Genomic DNA, 26,553 nt, shown 5'->3' on the forward strand with positions numbered 1-26,553 from the left:
CATGAATTGTTTGAAGATATTGAAGTTCCCTACTGATGGAAATGACTTTTCTCTCCTGTATGCTTATAACGCTTGTATTAACTTGTAACAGCTTTCATACAGGGGATTATAGATCACATATGAATCCAATGAATCAATAAAAATGGGAGTGTTTGTAGTGTAGCAATCAATACTAATTTCATGCAACAGCAAGATTTGTTCAAAGCCCAGATGATGATAAAACAGACCACACATGTTGTTTGAAGTGCTGAAATGACCATTGACTTCATTTAAGAGGAGAAGGATTTGAAGCCAGGCTACAAATGGCTTAGACCACACAGACAGTTTTGATACACTTCCACTATGGACCAACAGCTTGTCTAGGACTGTGTAGTGTATACAGTAAGTCTGTCATCTGTGTGTATGTTAAAGAGTGAGTGTGTGTGTGTGTGTGTGTGTGTGTGTGTGTGTGTGTGTGTGTGTGTGTGTGTGTGTGTGTGTGTGTGTGTGTGTGTGTGTGTGTGTGTGTGTGTGTGTGTGTACACTGCGTACACCACGGCCCATCAGTGTTGGTTTCACAACTCAGTACAGAATACCACAGACCAGCAGTGTCAAAGCAACGTTTGTTAATGACCTATAATTGCATTACACTTCACAAACATTCAGTACAGCATTCCCCACAATCAAAATAATAAACAGTTTGGCACCTGTACAATGTCAACACTCAGCACAAGGAAAAACATTCGATTCATAGAAGAACAGAGAAACATGCCTGAAGCGTTCCTAAGTAAAAGTCAGAATTGGGTGGAACACAAAACAGTTTGTTCTGAATTCTATATCCTATCCCTGACTACCAAAGACCAAATGAACATTACTCTGAGTTCAGACACCTTCCATAATTCATGTCAGGCCCAGCCATCAGTTATCATGTATAATGAAAACAGAACTGCAGTTCTACAATATCAAGGTATACAATACTACTACAAAGTTCATAAAAACAGTGCTGACAAAATCCACATGACATACCACCGGAAGATAGGTAACTCATGGTTGATAGGTAACATAAACATAAATACCCTACAGACTCCTCCTTGAACATGTTGTATTTCTATATTGGCATATCCATAGACATACATATTGAAATATACAGGAAACACAAACACTTTGTCCTTCTCTCTCTCCCCGTCTCTCTCTCTCTCTCTCCGTCTCTTTCTCTCTCCCTGTCTCTCTGTCTCTCCCCACCGCTTTCTGCCTTCCTCCCCCCCCTCCCCCCCCTCTCTCTCTTACGCGCTCTCTCTCACTCTACATTAAGTTTCCACGTGTGAGCAGAATTCTCTCCAGCATTTGGATATGAAGCAACTTTATGAAAAAAAAATACTTACATACTTAAACAAGACTTACATACTTTCAACTATGACAGATAAAACTGAGGCAAAACCAAGGTCATTTTATGTGCCAGACATAAAATCCCACAGAGGGACTAAATCCTAGTCTAGACAGAAGGGAGAAGACCGCTGGGCAGGGAAATACATTGACAGGAAATTAACATTCTAATGGGTGGTCCATCTTGTACTACTGTAACATAGTTATAAATAAGTAGCCATCAATGACCATGCAAATTCAAACCACAGACAACAACACATGGTAACATATTCAATGCTAATTGCTGTAAAAGAAAACAATTGTAACTGTACACTGTATCAAAACATCCACTGTGACCTTTAGTTACTTGTCATAAAGAGAGCCATAAAGAGCCTGCCCATCTTAATACATAATCCAGTGCTTAAGGTCCATGTACATTAGGTTTCATTTGTCCTTTACAGAATGGAAGTAATTATATCACCAGTAGGCCCAACAAGTTAATTGCACTGTACTCCTCTTGGGTTAGAGGTTGTTGTAGAGTCTCAGGCTCTTGGGTTAGAGGTTGTTGTAGAGTCTCAGGCTCTTGGGTTAGAGGTTGTTGTACAGTCTCAGGCTCTTGGGTTAGAGGATGTTGTAGAGTCTCAGGTTCTTGGGTTAGAGGTTGTTGTAGAGTCTCAGGCTCTTGGGTTAGAGGTTGTTGTACAGTCTCAGGCTCTTGGGTTAGAGGATGTTGTAGAGTCTCAGGTTATTGGGTTAGAGGTTGTTGTAGAGTCTCAGGTTCTTGGGTTAGAGGATGTTGTAGAGTCTCAGGTTATTGGGTTAGAGGTTGTTGTAGAGTCTCAGGCTCTTGGGTTAGAGGTTGTTGTAGAGTCTTAGGTTCTTGGGTTAGAGGTTGTTGTAGAGTCTCAGGTTCTTGGGTTAGAGGATGTTGTAAAGTCTCAGGTTCTTGGGTTAGAGGTTGTTGTAGAGTCTCAGGCTCTTGGGTTAGAGGTTGTTGTAGAGTCTCAGGCTCTTGGGTTAGAGGTTGTTGTAGAGTCTCAGGCTCTTGGGTTAGAGGTTGTTGTCCAGTCGCAGGCTCTTCAGTCCACAGGATGAAACGGAAAGATTTATTCCTTACACTAAAACCCTTAAGGTAGTGTAGATAGTGTCCATTATTTATGCTAAAACCCTTAAGGTAGTGAAGGTAGTGTCCATTATTTACGCTAAAACCCTTAAGGTAGTGTAGGTAGTGTCCGTTCCTTTACACAGGTGTCTCCAGTTAAGTGCCTATTCAGTCCTCGTAAAGTTAAAGTGAATCAGTTGAAGGTAACTGTATTTACCAAATCAAGAGGTTGAGTAGTGCTCCCTATAAACATTCATGTACTTTTTCACCATCATCCAATTGCTGTGAAGGCTACTGCCAAAGAGTTTGAGAAAATGTTCTAGAATATGGTGGAAAAAGAGTTCCAAATTGTCTGCAGCCATTTCAACTGAAAGTTTAACTGCCACTGTGTAACTGTACAGACCCAAGGCCCGCAACTTCCGACCTTCAGCCTCAGGCCTCAGGCAAACGGGTTGTCCGACCGGAGTATGGTGGGTGTCACTGTCTCGATGTCGTGGTAGCTGTTCTTGCCGTTCATGTGTTCGGTGTGCCCGTCGATGCTGTAGCAGCGGTGCACCTCCGTCAGGGATGACGCCACGTATGAGGCTGAGCGGAAGACGTCTGCGTGGGCAAAGTTACTGCCAAACTGGATCCTCTGCTGGTTCCAGTGCCGTCGCAAAACACCTTGGACCTGGAAGAAAGAAAGTCTCATCGGACAAAGGTTTACATTGCTTCAGCGTTATACCTTATCAAAGTAATTATGGCCGCATCAACTCAGCTTTCTGATGGAGAGTTAGTTCAGAATTGACGTAATATCCCGCTGAAGTCTTACCTCCCCATTGAAGAAGCAGAAGATGGTGGCAACCAGGAGACCCTGAGGATAGAAAGAGGATATTTCAACACAAAGAAGATAACACTAACCAGCTTGGGACACTACTCTAACTTAACTTCTAGAGTTGAGTTAGAAGTTCTAGAAGTTCTCTAGAGTTCTAGAAATTTGAGAATGTTCTAGAGTTGTCCTACCTGGTAGTGCATGAGGATGTTCATAATATAGTCGTAGATCTCCAAGGCGAAGCGTCCCTGGGGTTTGTAGGGGAACAAGACAAACTGGATGCCCAGGAGAGGGACCAGGATCAGGGTGGCTCTCACAGCCTTCATGTAGAGGCTAGATTCAGCCTGATGGGTCACCTAAAATACAATACAACTTTATTAGTCCATTTGTTACAGCAAATAGAGGAAATTATCTTCTGCTTGTTGGTGGATTACCTTCAGTTTGGTGATGAGGACACGCACAATGTTCAACAGGAAGAACAGATTAACCTGGAGAGAGAGGGGGGAGCGAGGGAGGGAGGGAGGGAGGGAGGGAGGGAGGGAGGGAGGGAGGGAGGGAGGGAGGGAGGGAGGGAGGGAGGGAGGGAGGGAGGGAGGGAGAAGGGGGGTAGGCGGGAGGGAGGGGGAGAAGAGACAGAGAAAGATAGATATTTTGGAAATAAGCCAATGTGTCCAATGAGTCCAGCCAGAGACCAGTACATTATGTCCAAAGTAAATGTACTTAAAATCCCACCCAGAGTATAAAGGAGACCTGAGGTTGATGACTGTTTTGTTTACAGTGATCACACAAGGAAAAGAACAGGGATGGTCATAAACGATAGTTATTGTACTTATTGGAATTGTGGCTTAAAGAAGGGCTCACCAGCAGGGCTGCACAGATGGGACCATGGATGATATAGAGCAGGGATGTGTTTGAGCTGATCCAACAACTGTGGAGGAGAGAGGGAGATGCCAAGAGATATTTGACTCATGTGGACAACATGGCTTATCCATGAATTACTGTATGTCTGAGAATGGCATACTTATAAAAGACCAGAGAGAAAGTTATCAAAATACTTACTTATCATTGTAGTAGTAGCTTCGTGCTATTGCATGTATCAATGCAGGTATGAGTGGAAATCCTGGGAGATGATTCAATAATTGATTTTAATGGATGACATAATGGACAAACAACTGTAATTCAACATGAAATTAACCTCTAGAAACATCCCTTAAAAAGGCAAACATTGTATAATCGTGCAATAGTTAGTTAATTGTTTCATTAGTTAATGGTTTCATCGTAACTTGACGTACCCCATCCAAGCAGGTAGTACCACATGAGGTGTTGTTTCTCAGCGAACACGGCCACGACGATGAGTGTGTGCAGGTAGATGCCCTCACATAGCATCCAGAAGTAGTTACAGCCAAACAGGTACAGGTGAATAAACATGATCACCTTACAGCTCACCTGGTGGTGGTGGGGTAGCAGAACTGGTATCAGCTTGGAATATCCCCTGTCAGTGTCAACTAACAGTCTATGGTTGAGTAGACATTTTTGTCTACTGAGTTTGGAAATGTTTTGGTCATCATTTACATCCTAAGTTAATTCTGTTCTTGTGAAACAGGTTGGGACCTTTAATATATAAACCTTTAATATATTTACACCTTTCATATACACTATCGTTCAAAAGTTTGGGGTTACTTACAAGTACATTAGAGTGTCTAGTTTGAGAAACAGATGCTTCACAAGTCCACAACTGGCAGCTTCATTAAATAGTACCCGCAAAACACCAGTCTCAACGCCAACAGTGAAGAGACGACTCCGGGATGCTGGCGTCTGTTTCTCAAACTAGAGACTCTAATGTACTTGTCCTCTTGTTCAGTTGTGCACCGGGGTCTCCCACTCCTCTTTCTATTCTGGTTAGAGCCAGTTTGCACTGTTCTGTGAAGAGAGTAGTACATACCGTTGTATCAGATCTTCAGTGTCTTGGCATTTTCTCGCATGGAATAGCCTTCATTTCTCAGAACAAGAATAGACTGACGAGTGTCAGAAGAAAGTGCTTCGTTTATGGCCATTTTGAGCCTGTAATCGAACCTACAAATGCTGATGCTCCAGATACTCAACTAGTCTAAAGAAGGCCTGTCACGTCCTGACCAGTAATAGGGGTTATCTGTTATTGTAGTTGGGTCAGGACGTGGCAGAGGGTATTTGTTTTATGTGGTTCGGGGTGGTGGTTTTGTAGAAGGGTATTTGATTTATGTATTCCGGGGTTTTTGGGCACTGTTCTATGTTAATGTATTTCTATGTTTAGTCTAGTTAGTTGTATTTCTATGTTTAGGTTAATGTGGGGTTGGACTCTCAATTGGAGGCAGGTGCTTTCTCGTTGCCTCTGATTGAGAGTCCTATATATGGGTATGTGTTTGGTTTAGTGTTGGTGGGAGATTGTTTCTTGTTTTGCCTGTGTGAGCGTTACAAGACTGTTTTGTTGTTTATGAGTTCGTTGTTTTGTTATTTTGGTGTTCATTTTGATTTCAAATAAATATCAAGATGAGCATCCACATTCCTGCTGCGTTTTGGTCCTCCATTCCAGACGACAACCGTGACAAGGCCAGTTGTGTTGCTTCTTTAATCAGCACAACAGTTTTCAGCTGTGCTAACATAATTGCAAAAGGGTTTCCTAATGATCAATTAGCCTTTTAAAATTATAAACTTGGATTAGCTAACACAATGTGCCATTTGGAACACAGGAGTGATGGTTGCTGAAAATGGGCCTCTGTACACCTATGTAGATATTCCATAAAAAATCTGCTGTTTCCAGCTACAATAGTCATTTACAACATTAACAATGTCTACACTGTATTTCCGATCAATTTGATGTTAAGTTAATGGACAAAAAAAAGTGCTTTTCTTTCAAAAACAATGACATTTCTAAGTGACCCCAAACGTTTGAACGGTAGTGTATATACCTTTAATATATAAACCTTTAATATACAGTGACAGTCAAAAGTTTGGACACACCTACTCATTCAAGGGTTTTTCTTTATTTTGACTATTTTACTATTTTACATAATGGTGAAGACATCAATATGAAATAACACATATGGAATCATCTAGTAACCAAAAAAGTGTTAAACAAATAATCAAAATATATTTTATATTTGAGATTCTTCAAAGTAGCCACACTTTGCCTTGATGACAGCTTTGCACACTCTTGGAATTCTCTTAACCAGCTTCATGAGGTAGTCAAATGCATTTCAATTAACTTGTTAAAAGTACATTTGTGGAATTTCTGTCCTTCTTAATGTGTTTGAGCCAATCAGTTGTGTTGTGACAAGGTAGGGTTGGTATACAGAATATATCCCTACTTGGTAAAAGACCAAGTCCATATTATGGCAAGAACAGCTCAAATAAGCAAAGAGAAATGACAGTCCATCAATACATTAAGACATGAAGGTCAGTTAATCCAGAAAATGTCAAGAACTTTGAAAGTTTCTTTAAATGCAGTCTCGAAAACCCTCAAGTGCTATGATTAAACTGGCTCTCATGAGGACTGCCACAGGAAAGGAAGACCCAGAGTTACCTCTGCTGCAGAGGATAAGTTCATTAGAGTTACCAGCCTCAGAAATTGCAGCCCAAATAAACAGAGTTCAAGTAACAGACACATCTCAACATCAACTGTTCAGAGGAGACTGCGTGAATCAGGCCTTCATGGTCGAATTGCTGCAAAGAAACCACTACTAAAGGACCCCAATAACAAGAGACTTGCTGGGGCCAAGAAACACAAGCAATGGACATTGGACCGGTGGAAATCTGTCCTTTGGTCTGATGAGTCCAAGTGTGAGATTTTTGGTTCCAACTGCCGTGTCTTTGTGAGACGCAGAGTAGGTGAACGGATGATCTCCTCACGTGTGGTTTTCACCGTGAAGCATGGAGGAGGTGTGACGGTGTGGGGGTGCTTTGCTGGTGACACTGTTGTGACACTGTCTGTGATTTATTTAGAATTCAAGGCACACTGAACCAGCATGGCTACCACAGCATTCTGCAGCGATACGCCATCCCATCTGGTTTGTGCTTAGTGGGACTATAACTTGTTTTTCAACAGGACAATGACCCAACACACCTCCAGGCTGTATAAGGGCTATTTGACCAAGAATGAGAGTGATGGAGAGCTGCATCAGATGACCTGGCCTCCACAATCACCCAACCTCAACCCAATTGAGATGGTTTTGGATGAGTTGGACTGCAAAGTGCAGAGTGACTCCATATGTGTTATTTCATAGTTTTGATGTCTTCACTACTTTCTACAATGTAGAGAATAGCAAAAAATAAAGAAAAACCCTTGAATGAGTAACTGTGTCCAAACTTTTGACTGGTACTGTACATGTACAGTATAATTAGTGCCGCTTTGCATACTGACAGGGTTGTACTGTACTAGTCCCTGGTTGTTAGTCATCATACTGACAGGGTTGTTCTAGTCCCTGGTTGTTAGTCATCATATTGACAGGGTTGTACTGTACTAGTCCCTGGTTGTTAGTCATCATACTGACAGGGTTGTACTAGTCTCTGGTTGTTAGTCATCATACTGACAGGGTTGTACTAGTCCCTGGTTGTTAGTCATCATACTGACAGGGTTGTACTAGTCCCTGGTTGTTAGTCATCATACTGACAGGGTTGTACTAGTCCCTGGTTGTTAGTCATCATACTGACAGGGTTGTTCTAGTCCCTGGTTGTTAGTCATCATACTGACAGGGTTGTACTAGTCCCTGGTTGTTAGTCATCATACTGACAGGGTTGTACTGTACTAGTCCCTGGTTGTTAGTCATCATATTGACAGGGTTGTACTAGTCCCTGGTTGTTAGTCATCATACTGACAGGGTTGTACTAGTCTCTGGTTGTTAGTCATCATATTGACAGGGTTGTACTGTACTAGTCCCTGGTTGTTAGTCATCATATTGACAGGGTTGTTCTAGTCCCTGGTTGTTAGTCATCATATTGACAGGGTTGTACTAGTCCCTGGTTGTTAGTCATCATACTGACAGGGTTGTACTAGTCCCTGGTTGTTAGTCATCATACTGACAGGGTTGTACTGTACTAGTCCCTGGTTGTTAGTCATCATACTGACAGGGTTGTACTAGTCCCTGGTTGTTAGTCATCATACTGACAGGGTTGTACTAGTCCCTGGTTGTTAGTCATCATACTGACAGGGTTGTACTGTACTAGTCCCTGGTTGTTAGTCATCATACTGACAGGGTTGTACTAGTCCCTGGTTGTTAGTCATCATACTGACAGGGTTGTACTAGTCCCTGGTTGTTAGTCATCATACTGACAGGGTTGTACTAGTCCCTGGTTGTTAGTCATCATACTGACAGGGTTGTACTGTACTAGTCCCTGGTTGTTAGTCATCATACTGACAGGGTTGTACTAGTCCCTGGTTGTTAGTCATCATACTGACAGGGTTGTTCTAGTCCCTGGTTGTTAGTCATCATACTGACAGGGTTGTACTGTACTAGTCCCTGGTTGTTAGTCATCATACTGACAGGGTTGTACTAGTCCCTGGTTGTTAGTCATCATACTGACAGGGTTGTAATAGTCCCTGGTTGTTAGTCATCATATTGACAGGGTTGTACTGTACTAGTCCCTGGTTGTTAGTCATCATACTGACAGGGTTGTTCTAGTCCCTGGTTGTTAGTCATCATATTGACAGGGTTGTACTAGTCCCTGGTTGTTAGTCATCATACTGACAGGGTTGTACTGTACTAGTCCCTGGTTGTTAGTCATCATACTGACAGGGTTGTACTAGTCCCTCGTTGTTAGTCATCATACTGACAGGGTTGTACTGTACTAGTCCCTGGTTGTTAGTCATCATACTGACAGGGTTGTTCTAGTCCCTGGTTGTTAGTCATCATATTGACAGGGTTGTACTAGTCCCTGGTTGTTAGTCATCATACTGACAGGGTTGTACTAGTCCCTGGTTGTTAGTCATCATACTGACAGGGTTGTTCTAGTCCCTGGTTGTTAGTCATCATATTGACAGGGTTGTTCTAGTCCCTGGTTGTTAGTCATCATATTGACAGGGTTGTACTAGTCCCTGGTTGTTAGTCATCATACTGACAGGGTTGTACTAGTCCCTGGTTGTTAGTCATCATACTGACAGGGTTGTACTAGTCCCTGGTTGTTAGTCATCATATTGACAGGGTTGTACTGTACTAGTCCCTGGTTGTTAGTCATCATACTGACAGGGTTGTTCTAGTCCCTGGTTGTTAGTCATCATACTGACAGGGTTGTACTAGTCCCTGGTTGTTAGTCATCATACTGACAGGGTTGTACTGTACTAGTCCCTGGTTGTTAGTCATCATACTGACAGCGTTGTACTAGTCCCTGGTTGTTAGTCATCATACTGACAGGGTTGTACTGTACTAGTCCCTGGTTGTTAGTAATCATATTAACAGGGTTGTACTAGTCCCTGGTTGTTAGTCATCATACTGACAGGGTTGTACTGTACTAGTCCCTGGTTGTTAGTCATCATACTGACAGGGTTGTACTAGTCCCTGGTTGTTAGTCATCATACTGACAGGGTTTTACTAGTCCCTGGTTGTTAGTCATCATACTGACAGGGTTGTACTGTACTAGTCCCTGGTTGTTAGTCATCATACTGACAGGGTTGTACTAGTCCCTGGTTGTTAGTCATCATACTGACAGGGTTGTACTAGTCCCTGGTTGTTAGTCATCATACTGACAGGGTTGTACTAGTCCCTGGTTGTTAGTCATCATACCGACAGGGTTGTACTGTACTAGTCCCTGGTTGTTAGTCATCATACTGACAGGGGTGTACTAGTCCCTGGTTGTTAGTCATCATACTGACAGGGTTGTACTAGTCCCTGGTTGTTAGTCATCATACTGACAGGGTTGTACTGTACTAGTCCCTGGTTGTTAGTCATCATACTGACAGGGTTGTACTAGTCCCTGGTTGTTAGTCATCATACTGACAGGGTTGTACTAGTCCCTGGTTGTTAGTCATCATACTGACAGGGTTGTACTAGTCCCTGGTTGTTAGTCATCATACTGACAGGGTTGTACTAGTCCCTGGTTGTTAGTCATCATACTGACAGGGTTGTACTAGTCCCTGGTTGTTAGTCATCATACTGACAGGGTTGTACTAGTCCCTGGTTGTTAGTCATCATACTGACAGGGTTGTACTAGTCCCTGGTTGTTAGTCATCATACTGACAGGGTTGTACTAGTTCCTGGTTGTTAGTCATCATACTGACAGGGTTGTACTGTACTAGTCCCTGGTTGTTAGTCATCATACTGACAGGGTTGTACTAGTCCCTGGTTGTTAGTCATCATACTGACAGGGTTGTACTAGTCCCTGGTTGTTAGTCATCATATTGACAGGGTTGTTCTAGTCCCTGGTTGTTAGTCATCATACTGACAGGGTTGTACTAGTCCCTGGTTGTTAGTCATCATACTGACAGGGTTGTAATAGTCCCTGGTTGTTAGTCATCATACTGACAGGGTTGTACTGTACTAGTCCCTGGTTGTTAGTCATCATACTGACAGGGTTGTACTGTACTAGTCCCTGGTTGTTAGTCATCATACTGACAGGGTTGTTCTAGTCCCTGGTTGTTAGTCATCATACTGACAGGGTTGTACTGTACTAGTCCCTGGTTGTTAGTCATCATACTGACAGGGTTGTACTGTACTAGTCCCTGGTTGTTAGTCATCATACTGACAGGGTTGTACTAGTTCCTGGTTGTTAGTCATCATACTGACAGGGTTGTACTGTACTAGTCCCTGGTTGTTAGTCATCATACTGACAGGGTTGTACTAGTCCCTGGTTGTTAGTCATCATACTGACAGGGTTGTACTAGTCCCTGGTTGTTAGTCATCATACTGACAGGGTTTTACTAGTCCCTGGTTGTTAGTCATCATACCGACAGGGTTGTACTGTACTAGTCCCTGGTTGTTAGTCATCATACTGACAGGGTTGTACTAGTCCCTGGTTGTTAGTCATCATATTGACAGGGTTGTACTAGTCCCTGGTTGTTAGTCATCATACTGACAGGGTTGTACTGTACTAGTCCCTGGTTGTTAGTCATCATACTGACAGGGTTGTACTAGTCCCTGGTTGTTAGTCATCATACTGACAGGGTTGTACTAGTCCCTGGTTGTTAGTCATCATACTGACAGGGTTGTACTAGTCCCTGGTTGTTAGTCATCATACTGACAGGGTTGTACTGTACTAGTCCCTGGTTGTTAGTCATCATACTGACAGGGTTGTTCTAGTCCCTGGTTGTTAGTCATCATACTGACAGGGTTGTACTGTACTAGTCCCTGGTTGTTAGTCATCATATTGACAGCGTTGTTCTAGTCCCTGGTTGTTAGTCATCATACTGACAGGGTTGTACTAGTCCCTGGTTGTTAGTCATCATACTGACAGGGTTGTACTAGTCCCTGGTTGTTAGTCATCATACTGACAGGGTTGTACTAGTCCCTGGTTGTTAGTCATCATACTGACAGGGTTGTACTAGTCCCTGGTTGTTAGTCATCATACTGACAGGGTTGTACTAGTCCCTGGTTGTTAGTCATCATACTGACAGGGTTGTACTGTACTAGTCCCTGGTTGTTAGTCATCATACTGACAGGGTTGTACTAGTCCCTGGTTGTTAGTCATCATACTGACAGGGTTGTACTAGTCCCTGGTTGTTAGTCATCATACTGACAGGGTTGTACTGTACTAGTCCCTGGTTGTTAGTCATCATACTGACAGGGTTGTTCTAGTCCCTGGTTGTTAGTCATCATACTGACAGGGTTGTACTAGTCCCTGGTTGTTAGTCATCATACTGACAGGGTTGTACTGTACTAGTCCCTGGTGGTTAGTCATCATACTGACAGGGTTGTACTAGTCCCTCGTTGTTAGTCATCATACTGACAGGGTTGTACTGTACTAGTCCCTGGTTGTTAGTCATCATACTGACAGGGTTGTACTAGTCCTGGTTGTTAGTCATCATACTGACAGGGTTGTACTGTACTAGTCCCTGGTTGTTAGTCATCATATTGACAGGGTTGTACTAGTCCCTGGTTGTTAGTCATCATACTGACAGGGTCGTACTAGTCCCTGGTTGTTAGTCATCATACTGACAGGGTTGTACTGTACTAGTCCCTGGTTGTTAGTCATCATACTGACTGGGTTGTACTAGTCCCTGGTTGTTAGCCATCATACTCACAGGGTTGTACTAGTCCCTGGTTGTTAGCCATCATACTCACAGGGTTGTACTAGTCCCTGGTTGTTAGTCATCATACTGACAGGGTTGTACTGTACTAGTCCCTGGTTGTTAGTCATCATACTGACAGGGTTGTACTGTACTAGTCCCTGGTTGTTAGCCATCATACTCACAGGGTTGCCCTGCACTAGTCCCTGGTTGTTAGTCATCATACTCACACGGTTGCTCTGCACTAGTCCCTGGTTGTTAGTCATCATACTCACAGGGTTGTACTAGTCCCTGGTTGTTAGCCATCATACTCACAGGGTTGTACTGTACTAGTCCCTGGTTGTTAGTCATCATACTGACAGGGTTGTTCTAGTCCCTGGTTGTTAGTCATCATACTGACAGGGTTGTACTGTACTAGTCCCTGGTTGTTAGTCATCATATTGACAGCGTTGTTCTAGTCCCTGGTTGTTAGTCATCATACTGACAGGGTTGTACTAGTCCCTGGTTGTTAGTCATCATACTGACAGGGTTGTACTAGTCCCTGGTTGTTAGTCATCATACTGACAGGGTTGTACTAGTCCCTGGTTGTTAGTCATCATACTGACAGGGTTGTACTAGTCCCTGGTTGTTAGTCATCATACTGACAGGGTTGTACTAGTCCCTGGTTGTTAGTCATCATACTGACAGGGTTGTACTGTACTAGTCCCTGGTTGTTAGTCATCATACTGACAGGGTTGTACTAGTCCCTGGTTGTTAGTCATCATACTGACAGGGTTGTACTAGTCCCTGGTTGTTAGTCATCATACTGACAGGGTTGTACTGTACTAGTCCCTGGTTGTTAGTCATCATACTGACAGGGTTGTTCTAGTCCCTGGTTGTTAGTCATCATACTGACAGGGTTGTACTAGTCCCTGGTTGTTAGTCATCATACTGACAGGGTTGTACTGTACTAGTCCCTGGTGGTTAGTCATCATACTGACAGGGTTGTACTAGTCCCTCGTTGTTAGTCATCATACTGACAGGGTTGTACTGTACTAGTCCCTGGTTGTTAGTCATCATACTGACAGGGTTGTACTAGTCCTGGTTGTTAGTCATCATACTGACAGGGTTGTACTGTACTAGTCCCTGGTTGTTAGTCATCATATTGACAGGGTTGTACTAGTCCCTGGTTGTTAGTCATCATACTGACAGGGTCGTACTAGTCCCTGGTTGTTAGTCATCATACTGACAGGGTTGTACTGTACTAGTCCCTGGTTGTTAGTCATCATACTGACTGGGTTGTACTAGTCCCTGGTTGTTAGCCATCATACTCACAGGGTTGTACTAGTCCCTGGTTGTTAGCCATCATACTCACAGGGTTGTACTAGTCCCTGGTTGTTAGTCATCATACTGACAGGGTTGTACTGTACTAGTCCCTGGTTGTTAGTCATCATACTGACAGGGTTGTACTGTACTAGTCCCTGGTTGTTAGCCATCATACTCACAGGGTTGCCCTGCACTAGTCCCTGGTTGTTAGTCATCATACTCACACGGTTGCTCTGCACTAGTCCCTGGTTGTTAGTCATCATACTCACAGGGTTGTACTAGTCCCTGGTTGTTAGCCATCATACTCACAGGGTTGCCCTGTACTAGTCCCTGGTTGTTAGCCATCATACTCACAGGGTTGCTCTGCACTAGTCCCTGGTTGTTAGCCATCATACTCACAGGGTTGCTCTGCACTAGTCCCTGGTTGTTAGTCATCATACTCTCAGGGTTGCTCTGCACTAGTCCCTGGTTGTTAGTCATCATACTGACAGGGTTGTACTAGTCCCTGGTTGTTAGTCATCATACTGACAGGGTTGTACTAGTCCCTGGTTGTTAGTCATCATACCGACAGGGTTGTACTGTACTAGTCCCTGGTTGTTAGTCATCATACTGACAGGGTTGTTCTAGTCCCTGGTTGTTAGTCATCATATTGACAGGGTTGTACTAGTCCCTGGTTGTTAGTCATCATACTGACAGGGTTGTACTAGTCCCTGGTTGTTAGTCATCATATTGACAGGGTTGTACTAGTCCCTGGTTGTTAGTCATCATACTCACAGGGTTGTACTAGTCCCTGGTTGTTAGCCATCATACTCACAGGGTTGCCCTGTACTAGTCCCTGGTTGTTAGCCATCATACTCACAGGGTTGCTCTGCACTAGTCCCTGGTTGTTAGCCATCATACTCACAGGGTTGCTCTGCACTAGTCCCTGGTTGTTAGTCATCATACTCACAGGGTTGTACTAGTCCCTGGTTGTTAGCCATCATACTCACAGGGTTGCCCTGCACTAGTCCCTGGTTGTTAGCCATCATACTCACAGGGTTGCTCTGCACTAGTCCCTGGTTGTTAGTCATCATACTGACAGGGTTGCACTAGTCCCTGGTTGTTAGCCATCATACTCTCAGGGTTGCTCTGCACTAGTCCCTGGTTATTAGTCATCATACTCACAGGGTTGTACTAGTCCCTGGTTGTTAGCCATCATACTCACAGGGTTGCCCTGCACTAGTCCCTGGTTGTTAGTCATCATACTCACAGGGTTGCACTAGTCCCTGGTTGTTAGCCATCATACTCACAGGGTTGCCCTGCACTAGTCCCTGGTTGTTAGTCATCATACTCACAGGGTTGCACTAGTCCCTGGTTGTTAGCCATCATACTCACAGGGTTGCTCTGCACTAGTCCCTGGTTGTTAGTCATCATACTGACAGGGTTGCACTAGTCCCTGGTTGTTAGCCATCATACTCTCAGGGTTGCTCTGCACTAGTCCCTGGTTATTAGTCATCATACTCACAGGGTTGTACTAGTCCCTGGTTGTTAGCCATCATACTCACAGGGTTGCCCTGCACTAGTCCCTGGTTGTTAGTCATCATACTCACAGGGTTGCCCTGCACTAGTCCCTGGTTGTTAGTCATCATACTCACAGGGTTGTACTAGTCCCTGGTTGTTAGCCATCATACTCACAGGGTTGCCCTGCACTAGTCCCTGGTTGTTAGCCATCATACTCACAGGGTTGCTCTGCACTAGTCCCTGGTTGTTAGCCATCATACTCACAGGGTTGCTCTGCACTAGTCCCTGGTTGTTAGTCATCATACTCTCAGGGTTGCTCTGCACTAGTCCCTGGTTGTTAGCCACCGCTGTGAACCAGATGATGGTGATGACTGAGTTCAACACAAACGAAAAGAATAGGTTTTTGTGGAGCGTTATCCTCTGGCAGCTTAGACTCCTGGTAGGGAAAGAAAGAAAATATCCTTATGTTGAATGGACAACAATGGAAGGGGATCAATGTATTATCTTTATCGAGTTAAACTCCCTACAAGTCCTTATAAATACATTCTCCCAACATAATTTATCACGCTGTTGTTGTTAATGGCTCCTTATGAGTAGGCCAGTATGAATTCGTTTTTTCCTCCTTCTTTCCATATAAAATAATTCAATTATGAATGACATTTAATTTATATATATTTATATAGAATTTAAAACACTAGTGGGGAATGCTCTAAGTGAAGATTGTGTTCGTTTTTTATGATCATGTTTTGTAATTTTGTATTTTACTGGGTTTTGTGTTGATATGAGTGTTTATATTGTGCAGGGCTCATTTGAAAAAGCCACTTGGTCTCAATATGACACCATGTTAAAATAAAGGTAAATAAAATATAAAACAGTAGCATACTTATGAGCAAACAGAGTGACTTACTTGAAATGGAAAAATATTCCCAATGAGAAGAACAATGATGTTAGCGACAGTCCATGTCCAATCAGAACCAGGTAGTAGAGATTCATCGCTGTCTGAGAAGGAATACACCATGTCAACCTAACATGCATTACAATATAATATCCACAACAATATAACTACATTAAAAAGCTTATCAAAAGGTCACTTTTCTTACCACTCTTCCTGCGCTGGTGTATGCCGTACATTTGGTGTAGTTTGTCCATGTCCTGTTGCTCTCCGGGTGTAGAAACCAATTACCCGTTTCACTGCACACTTTGGATGCCATTTCTGGTGATTAGAAACAGAAGGTGAGTGGTGTAGTGCATCAACCAACGTGAGTCAACAGAAGAGTGGATAGGTGTGACACTTGCTCATCTCAGCAATCAACACAGCATTAATTCAAAAAGAACGATATCCATTCATGAGAATAACTTTCATCCCTTTATCCATACCAAAATAAACGTTGAAAACAGCAAAGGACATTTCTCTAAAAGCCTAACACAGAATAGCCAGGCTGACTCGTACATTACCTCATACAGTCATACAATAATCTCTGTTCAATGTCGTTGGGTTGGAGAGACCAGCCAGGATGCAAAATACAGACCTGCTGTGTCAAAGTCTTGGAAGTAGTCTGGACAGTGTTGGTTTGTAGTGAAGCCTGCCTCTGTGTCCTCCCAGCACAGCCAGCCATCCCACGTCCTGTTACAAACTGGCCCTGAGTGAAGGGACACGACAACACACGCAGTTTAAAGGGATACTTCGGGATTTTGGCAATGAGCATGCTAGCAGATACCCGTAGTCATCGCGCTAACGCTAGTTAGCATTGGCTCGCGAAACTACCTCTAACTTCCTTCATACTGCTCACATAATAAAGGTATCCACAAGTTAATCTGACTCTAGGGAAATAGATTTAAGCATAGGTCAGCTCCTTAGAAGGTGATATTCACTGGGGTTAGGACCATTTCAGTTAAGACTGAAGATTGTTTTAAATTCAAATTGAATATGCTAAGAGTAAACTGAAATGCTCTACCATGCAAATCATGAGATTGAAATTGAACAAATGAGCTACCCCATTACAACCTGCACCACACCACCCGTAAGGGACCCTTACCTATTTTGTTGTGTTTGTCGTTTTTCATGATCTTCTGATAGCACTCAAACTGAGCAGTTACTATGGTGTTCCTGGTGACACCGATGTCGTGGTAGACGTTCTGGGTATGCTGCTGTTGCTGGGAGTCATTCCCCTCAGGGATTGCCAACACACACAGCTGAGAAAAAAATGGCTAACACTCAGAGGAAACGATACACTCACGGACAGCTAAGGAGATGATCATAAAGTATTTTAGTGTATCAAACCAAATAAAGAGAGTGTGGATTTGAGAGTTAAATATGAGTTCTGATCATGTTTTAATGACTTTCAAGAGGAACCATATTCACTCTGCATGCCACAGTGAGTTTATAAAAGGCATATCGAGGACAAAGGGTAAATGACTTCACAACTTGGGTGAGTATATTACCTCAGTGACAGAACACAGCAACAGAAGTGAGAATATGCCTTTAGCATCCATCCTGGCTCTGCTGTCAACGGGTCCTGGAGGAGAGATAGAGACAGGTCAGCAGGTCTGTGAACGGTAGATGGGGTTTTACTGAGAGGAAAATTTGACCACCAGCCAAGCGAACTGCTATTTATGGCTCAGAGCCAAGACTGCTTTCAATAATCACCCTATCGGTCTCAGAGAGAGGGAGAAAATACTGCAGAAACAGGGAGAAGAGGGAGAAAGTACTGCAGAAACAGGGAGAAGAGGGAGAAAATACTGCAGAAACAGGGAGAAGAGGGAGAAAGTACTGCAGAAACAGGGGGAAGAGGGAGAAAGTACTGCAGAAACAGGGGGAAGAGGGAGAAAGTACTGCAGAAACAGGGAGAAGAGGGAGAAAATACTGCAGAAACAGGGAGAAGAGGGAGAAAATACTGCAGAAACAGGGAGAAGAGGGAGAAAATACTGCAGAAACAGGGAGAAGAGGGAGAAAGTACTGCAGAAACAGGGGGAAGAGGGAGAAAGTACTGCAGAAACAGGGGGAAGAGGGAGAAAATACTGCAGAAACAGGGAGAAGAGGGAGAAAATACTGCAGAAACAGGGAGAAGAGGGAGAAAATACTGCAGAAACAGGGAGAAGAGGGAGAAAGTACTGCAGAAACAGGGAGAAGAGGGAGAAAATACTGCAGAAACAGGGAGAAGAGGGAGAAAGTACTGCAGAAACAGGGGGAAGAGGGAGAAAGTACTGCAGAAACAGGGGGAAGAGGGAGAAAATACTGCAGAAACAGGGGGAAGAGGGAGAAAGTACTGCAGAAACAGGGAGAAGAGGGAGAAAGTACTGCAGAAACAGGGAGAAGAGGGAGAAAGTACTGCAGAAACAGGGGGAAGAGGGAGAAAATACTGCAGAAACAGGGGGAAGAGGGAGAAAGTACTGCAGAAACAGGGGGAAGAGGGAGAAAGTACTGCAGAAACAGGGGGAAGAGGGAGAAAGTACTGCAGAAACAGGGAGAAGAGGGAGAAAGTACTGCAGAAACAGGGAGAAGAGGGAGAAAGTACTGCAGAAACAGGGGGAAGAGGGAGAAAATACTGCAGAAACAGGGGGAAGAGGGAGAAAGTACTGCAGAAACAGGGGGAAGAGGGAGAAAGTACTGCAGAAACAGGGAGAAGAGGGAGAAAGTACTGCAGAAACAGGGGGAAGAGGGAGAAAGTACTGCAGAAACAGGGAGAAGAGGGAGAAAGTACTGCAGAAACAGGGAGAAGAGGGAGAAAGTACTGCAGAAACAGGGAGAAGAGGGAGAAAGTACTGCAGAAACAGGGAGAAGAGGGAGAAAGTACTGCAGAAACAGGGAGAAGAGGGAGAAAATACTGCAGAAACAGGGAGAAGAGGGAGAAAGTACTGCAGAAACAGGGGGAAGAGGGAGAAAGTACTGCAGAAACAGGGGGAAGAGGGAGAAAGTACTGCAGAAACAGGGAGAAGAGGGAGAAAATACTGCAGAAACAGGGAGAAGAGGGAGAAAATACTGCAGAAACAGGGAGAAGAGGGAGAAAGTACTGCAGAAACAGGGAGAAGAGGGAGAAAGTACTGCAGAAACAGGGGGAAGAGGGAGAAAGTACTGCAGAAACAGGGGGAAGAGGGAGAAAATACTGCAGAAACAGGGAGAAGAGGGAGAAAATACTGCAGAAACAGGGAGAAGAGAGAGAAAGTACTGCAGAAACAGGGGGAAGAGAGAGAAAGTACTGCAGAAACAGGGAGAAGAGGGAGAAAGTACTGCAGAAACAGGGGGAAGAGGGAGAAAATACTGCAGAAACAGGGAGAAGAGGGAGAAAGTACTGCAGAAACAGGGGGAAGAGGGAGAAAGTACTGCAGAAACAGGGGGAAGAGGGAGAAAGTACTGCAGAAACAGGGAGAAGAGGGAGAAAGTACTGCAGAAACAGGGGGAAGAGGGAGAAAGTACTGCAGAAACAGGGAGAAGAGGGAGAAAGTACTGCAGAAACAGGGAGAAGAGGGAGAAAGTACTGCAGAAACAGGGAGAAGAGGGAGAAAGTACTGCAGAAACAGGGAGAAGAGGGAGAAAGTACTGCAGAAACAGGGAGAAGAGGGAGAAAGTACTGCAGAAACAGGGAGAAGAGGGAGAAAGTACTGCAGAAACAGGGGGAAGAGGGAGAAAATACTGCAGAAACAGGGAGAAGAGGGAGAAAGTACTGCAGAAACAGGGAGAAGAGGGAGAAAGTACTGCAGAAACAGGGGGAAGAGGGAGAAAGTACTGCAGAAACAGGGAGAAGAGGGAGAAAGTACTGCAGAAACAGGGAGAAGAGGGAGAAAGTACTGCAGAAACAGGGGGAAGAGGGAGAAAGTACTGCAGAAACAGGGAGAAGAGGGAGAAAGTACTGCAGAAACAGGGAGAAGAGGGAGAAAGTACTGCAGAAACAGGGGGAAGAGGGAGAAAGTACTGCAGAAACAGGGAGAAGAGGGAGAAAGTACTGCAGAAACAGGGAGAAGAGGGAGAAAGTACTGCAGAAACAGGGGGAAGAGGGAGAAAGTACTGCAGAAACAGGGGGAAGAGGGAGAAAGTACTGCAGAAACAGGGGGAAGAGGGAGAAAGTACTGCAGAAACAGGGAGAAGAGGGAGAAAGTACTGCAGAAACAGGGAGAAGAGGGAGAAAGTACTGCAGAAACAGGGAGAAGAGGGAGAAAGTACTGCAGAAACAGGGAGAAGAGGGAGAAAGTACTGCAGAAACAGGGAGAAGAGGGAGAAAGTACTGCAGAAACAGGGAGAAGAGGGAGAAAGTACTGCAGAAACAGGGGGAAGAGGGAGAAAGTACTGCAGAAACAGGGAGAAGAGGGAGAAAGTACTGCAGAAACAGGGAGAAGAGGGAGAAAGTACTGCAGAAACAGGGGGAAGAGGGAGAAAGTACTGCAGAAACAGGGAGAAGAGGGAGAAAGTACTGCAGAAACAGGGAGAAGAGGGAGAAAGTACTGCAGAAACAGGGAGAAGAGGGAGAAAGTACTGCAGAAACAGGGAGAAGAGGGAGAAAGTACTGCAGAAACAGGGAGAAGAGGGAGAAAGTACTGCAGAAACAGGGGGAAGAGGGAGAAAGTACTGCAGAAACAGGGGGAAGAGGGAGAAAGTACTGCAGAAACAGGGAGAAGAGGGAGAAAGTACTGCAGAAACAGGGGGAAGAGGGAGAAAGTACTGCAGAAACAGGGGGAAGAGGGAGAAAGTACTGCAGAAACAGGGAGAAGAGGGAGAAAGTACTGCAGAAACAGGGAGAAGAGGGAGAAAGTACTGCAGAAACAGGGGGAAGAGGGAGAAAGTACTGCAGAAACAGGGGGAAGAGGGAGAAAGTACTGCAGAAACAGGGGGAAGAGGGAGAAAGTACTGCAGAAACAGGGAGAAGAGGGAGAAAGTACTGCAGAAACAGGGAGAAGAGGGAGAAAGTACTGCAGAAACAGGGAGAAGAGGGAGAAAGTACTGCAGAAACAGGGAGAAGAGGGAGAAAGTACTGCAGAAACAGGGAGAAGAGGGAGAAAGTACTGCAGAAACAGGGAGAAGAGGGAGAAAGTACTGCAGAAACAGGGAGAAGAGGGAGAAAGTACTGCAGAAACAGGGAGAAGAGGGAGAAAGTACTGCAGAAACAGGGGGAAGAGGGAGAAAGTACTGCAGAAACAGGGAGAAGAGGGAGAAAGTACTGCAGAAACAGGGAGAAGAGGGAGAAAGTACTGCAGAAACAGGGAGAAGAGGGAGAAAATACTGCAGAAACAGGGAGAAGAGGGAGAAAGTACTGCAGAAACAGGGGGAAGAGGGAGAAAGTACTGCAGAAACAGGGGGAAGAGGGAGAAAGTACTGCAGAAACAGGGGGAAGAGGGAGAAAGTACTGCAGAAACAGGGGGAAGAGGGAGAGAGTTCACAGTCATAATAATACACTAAATAAGGTTTCTTCAAGAAAACCTTTATAGATGGATCTAGATTAACCATTCATATGATTGAATGCTATGTCACTCATATGATAAATTAATTACATTATTATCAATGACAGTGTCACTTATATGACTGTTATGTCCAGGGGCGCAACTTTCACTGGGGACAAGGGGGACATGCCCCCCACACGTTCTGAAATTGCCTTTTTGTCCCCCCAGTTTTATCATTGGAATGTGATACAAAACGAGGCAACGCTCTGCTTTAGGCCCATGCGGAAAAAAAAAAATTAATTCCCCCCACTTCTAAAACCAAAGTTGCGCCCCTGGTTATGTCAAAACTGACATAGCCAACTACCCTATCACATCCATGTCAGTAAACAAATCGTCTGAGTCTATTTCAAAACACACTTGTTTTGGTTTGAAAGCATTAAAGAGACACATGTTGATGTGATGTGATGTGATGAAGCCATCAATCACACAGAACTGAACCCAGAACCGGCCTCTTTGGTCCTTTCCTCAATAATAAAACACACATGGAGGTGCAGCCCAATGGCACCTGTGAAGGGAACGGCACCAACTGACAAATATACTACCAGTAAAACTAAGATACAGTACATAGTGAGTAGTGGGTAATATAAATCTGTCTATCACATACATTCAGGTCCATAACTATTCGGACATTGACCAAGTTATTATTATTTTAACTGTCAACCACAGTTGAAATTAATTAATGAATATGAGCGGAAAGTGCAGACTTTCAGCTTTAATTTGAGGGTATTTACATCCAAATCGGGTGAACGGTGTAGGAATTACAGCACTTTTTATATGTGGTCCCCCCTTTTTAAGGGACCAAAAGTAATTGGACAATTGGCTGCTCAGCTGTTCCATGGCAAGCCTTGTGTTATTCCCTCATTAGTTCATTTATAAGTAATCAGATAAAAGATCTAGAGTTGATTTCAAGTGTGGCATTTGCATTTGGAATCTGTTGCTGTTAAACCCTCAATATGAAGTCCAAAGAGCTGTCACTGCCAGTGAAGCAAGCCATCATTAGGCTGACAAATCAAAACAAACCCATCAGAGAGATAGCAAAAACATCAGGTGTGGCCAAATCAACTATTTGGTACATTCTGAAAAAGAAAGAACGCACTGGTGAGCTCAGGAACACCAAAAGGCCCGGAAGACCACAGAAAACAACTGTGGTGGATGACAGAATAATTATTTCCCTGGTGAAGAAAAACCCCTTCACAACAGTTGGCCAGATCAAGAACACCCTCCAGGAGGTAGGCGTATCTGTGTCAAAGTCAACATTCAAGAGAAAACTTCACCAGAGTAAATACAGATGGTTTAGCACAAGATGTAAACCACTGGCAAGCCTCAAAAACAGGAAGACCAGATTAGAGTTTGCCAAATAACATCTAAGAAAACCTGTACAGTTTTGGAACAACATCCTATGGACAGATGAGACAAATATCAACTTGTACTAGACGGATGGGAAGAGAAGAGTATGCAGAAGGGAAGGAACTGCTCATGATCCGAAGCATACCACCTCATCTGTGAATCATGGTGGAGGTAGCGTTATGGCCATATATGGCTGCCAATGGAATTGGTTCCCTTGTATTCAGATTCAGCCAAATGCTTCAAAACTCATTGGACGGCGCTTCACAGTGCAGATGGACAATGACCCGAAGCATACTGTGAAAGCAACCCAATGCTTTTTTAAGGCAAAGAAGTGGAATGTTCTGCAATGGCCAAGTCAATCACCTGATCTGAATCCAATTGAGCATGCACTTCCCTTGCTGAAGGCAAAACTGAAGGCAAAACGCCCCAAGAACAAGCAGGAACTGAAGACAGCTGCAGTAAAGGCCTGACAGAGCATCACCAGGGAAGAAACCCAGCATCTGGTGATGTCTATGGGTTACAGACTTCTGGCAGTCATTGACTGCAAAGGATTTGCAACCAAGTATTAAAACTCACAATTTAATTTATGATTATGTTAGTTTGTCCAATTACTTTTGAGCCCCTAAAATTGGAGGGAGCACATATAAAAAGTGCTGTAATTCCTACACCGTTCATCCGATTTGGATATAAATACCCTCAAATTAAAGCTGAAAGTCTGCACTTTCAGCTCATATTCCTTATTTAATTTCAATTTAATTTATTTTCAACTCCAATATGCTGTATTTCCTTTCAAATCCATTGTGGTGGCGTACGGAGCCAAAATGATAATAATGTCAATGTCAATGTCCAAATATTTATGGTCCTGACTGTAAATCCACAGGGATCTCGGCTACTCAAACTCCCACCGCTGGATATTAATGCATTAGCTATCTTTTTCTCAAACAAAAACAGAGCTAGCGACGCTCGTTCCCCAAACATGCAGCGTCAGGTTTAAACCATCAGATTGGCAATAAGACAAAAGCACTTCTCTTCTCTGAAGCCAAGCAGAATAACAGCAGGCCCAACCATGATAACCTTGTGCCCTTCCTGAAGCACCAGGGAGGAACAGCAGGGAGGAACAGCAGGGAGGGGCCTGAGAGACATGTCAGGGTTTCCTCTCCAAGCTTTCCTGGGTCATAACATGAAGGGTTGAGTCGGCCAACACTCCCAAAGATTCCACAGTACCAAATGAATGGAATTCATGAGGGGGTGAGGAGAGAGAGTTTGTGAGAGAGCTTGGCAGAACCAAGAAAACATGGAGGTATTTACCCCCCTGCCATCCTCTCTCTCTCCTTCTCCTCTCCCTGTCTCTCTCTATCACTCTCTCTTTCTCCCCCCTCTCTTTCTCACTTTCCTGCCAGTAGCCCCATCCCAGCCCTCCTCAATCAGGAAGCACTTGTCAACCCTCTGACAGTTTGTTTAACTTATGTCCTTCTCCAACACACCCCTGGAAATGTACCCAAATCTTTCCACTGTCCAAAACCTTAGTCAACACACAGTGCTTTCTCTCGTCAAGGGGCACATTCAGGGGCACCAAGCCCATTCCACTGTGTAGCTAGGACACCTGAAGATGAAAGTGTTGTTGCACATGTTTTGTTACAGCATGCCCTGCAACCAGTGCTTGACTTGGACTGAAATAGGTGCCTGTACTGTATATATTTAGGTGCAGGAGCTCCACAATACCTTTGAGCTAATATTCTATATGAAGAACAGGAGCTCAAGCAGTAGAAATGTTGAGGTGCCGGTACTCAGCTCCAGAGAGCTCAAGCACCGCCTGCATCTGTATAGTGTATTGAAATAAGATAAAGCTTTTGTCAGTGTGTGTGTGTGTACTTTCACATCTTATCTCTTTGGAATGGAATCTTTTCACATCAATGAATTGCAGAAAAACCTATCACCAATGTGTTTACATTTGACATGGTGCTGCTTCTGAAGTCAGAACCAAAGCCTTCTATCAATCTGTTTAGACTGACCATGGTGCTTTTGTAACCACGTAACCATGGTAATGAGACGTTTGCCAGCAGACATCTGCAGTCCAGACTATTTCTGTTAGTCTGCAGTCCAGACTATTTCATAACAGGCAGTGTGAGCCATTCAGCAGGCATCAAGAAGTGGCTTCCAGACATACTCCAAACTGTCTGAATCTCCATGACAACAGCTAGTGAAGGTTCTATTATCCTGAGAAGGACCAATGTCATCATAGAACTCAGTGGAGCTGCGCAACCAGCCAATATGTGGCATTGTAATGCTCAAGACAAAGAACATTAAACTTACAAGATGACAAGTTGGTAGAAAAACGATGAAACTTCAATAGTATCCCCTTGTGTGTGAAGGATATAGCCGTTGATATGTGTTATTTCCTCTGTTCATATTGTCGTGTACGCTTGTCTCCCTGCCTTTCGGGAAGTTTTCTTTCTAGAAGTGCATATAATCCTGTCGTGCTGCATCACACCATGGCCAGCCCTATCTATCTAAACCATATTATCCCTTAACATTTCATCATCTTCAAACTCCCTCTTACATAAAAATGCAGATAACAACAACAACAAAAACAACAACAGCAACAGGGTGGGAGTGGACGTAAACCGAGATGTTTAAACAACTGTTCTTCAGAAGGAACTCTGCATGGTTGGTCAAGATTTATTAGCTCTTGACCCAATCTTAACAATCAACAATATACTATCACTTTATTATCATTAGGCCTATTTGTGTAGACATTTCTATTCTGATACACCTTGATAGCCAACCCAAACCCAATCAGAACCAATTTCAGAAAGAGACCAGAAATTATTCAAATCTGCCATTCTGCTGGACTGGAATTCATTAAAATGTGTCTTACCTTACAGAGAAACGTAGCCTTCAAATGAAAAGAAAATATAAAATTCTGCTTTTCCCGACCCTTTTTCCAGAGCGCTAATAGTCCCGTTGTCAGTTCACTGATGGTTCAATCCAGTGTGCTCTACCGTAACCGCGAGGAGAGGAGCTCGAGCTGTCAAATTGAAATTGATCCACTACAGTGGCATCCTGTGACATCATCACAAACCGCCTCTTCCTTCCGAGGGTCTCATCCCCTTTTGGACTGCTGATGTCAGAATGCCCTCAGTCTGGCTCTGATTGAGAGTATTTTACATCTCTATATTCGTTGGGAGTGTCACATTTCGACTACAATTGAATTAGGCTCACCGACATTTTCCAAATTTGATAGGCCTATACACATTTTTTAAATGATCAAATAAGCTAAAAACGTATAAAATATATATAGTTTAATGTAACCTAAGGTATATACTTTATTTACTTGATCCATCTACCCATTTATTTGACCAAAAAGAAACGCACACTTTCTCACCTTGCTTAAAGTCCAATACTGCCTCTCTGTGGGGTAAACATGGAACGGCAAGGGACACAAACACGCACATACTGTACAGACACTCTTAACACACATTATTTTGTTGTTGTATTGTTTGTATTTTATTTTGTATTTATATATCG

The 26,553-nt window shown here is 43.7% G+C and overlaps 1 protein-coding gene across 1 annotated transcript; it reads right to left on the reverse strand.

Annotated features, from left to right (window-relative positions):
* Window positions 1-590: 590 nt before the first annotated feature.
* On the reverse strand, window positions 591-26,065 carry LOC106575686 (calcitonin gene-related peptide type 1 receptor). Its single transcript, XM_082963608.1, has 14 exons — window positions 25,904-26,065; window positions 17,692-17,765; window positions 17,286-17,442; window positions 16,779-16,889; window positions 16,350-16,462; window positions 16,157-16,248; window positions 15,555-15,685; window positions 4,547-4,723; window positions 4,314-4,374; window positions 4,116-4,182; window positions 3,689-3,742; window positions 3,446-3,610; window positions 3,255-3,296; window positions 591-3,113 (listed from the first exon to the last, which is right to left on the reverse strand). The coding sequence occupies exons 2-14, from the start codon at window positions 17,740-17,742 to the stop codon at window positions 2,883-2,885; spliced, it is 1,452 nt and encodes a 483-aa protein (XP_082819734.1). The 5' UTR covers window positions 17,743-17,765; window positions 25,904-26,065; the 3' UTR covers window positions 591-2,882.
* Between the last annotated feature and the right edge of the window lie 488 nt (window positions 26,066-26,553).

Source organism: Salmo salar, chromosome 17 (assembly GCF_965601325.2).
Source record: "Salmo salar chromosome 17, fSalSal1, whole genome shotgun sequence".
NCBI classification, from domain to species: domain Eukaryota; kingdom Metazoa; phylum Chordata; class Actinopteri; order Salmoniformes; family Salmonidae; genus Salmo; species Salmo salar.

What these genes read in the sequence shown, in the direction of transcription:
- LOC106575686 (XM_082963608.1), bottom strand. Translation starts at nt 17,742, where the DNA reads ATGGATGCTAAAGGCATATTCTCACTTCTGTTGCTGTGTTCTGTCACT. An exon ending in CCATCTGTGCAGCCCTGCTG is followed by an intron (nt 3,743 to 4,115) that starts GTGAGCCCTTCT and finishes CTCTCTCTCCAG; the next exon opens with GTTAATCTGTTCTTCCTGTT. An exon ending in TCTGCTTCTTCAATGGGGAG is followed by an intron (nt 3,114 to 3,254) that starts GTAAGACTTCAG and finishes TCTTTCTTCCAG; the next exon opens with GTCCAAGGTGTTTTGCGACG.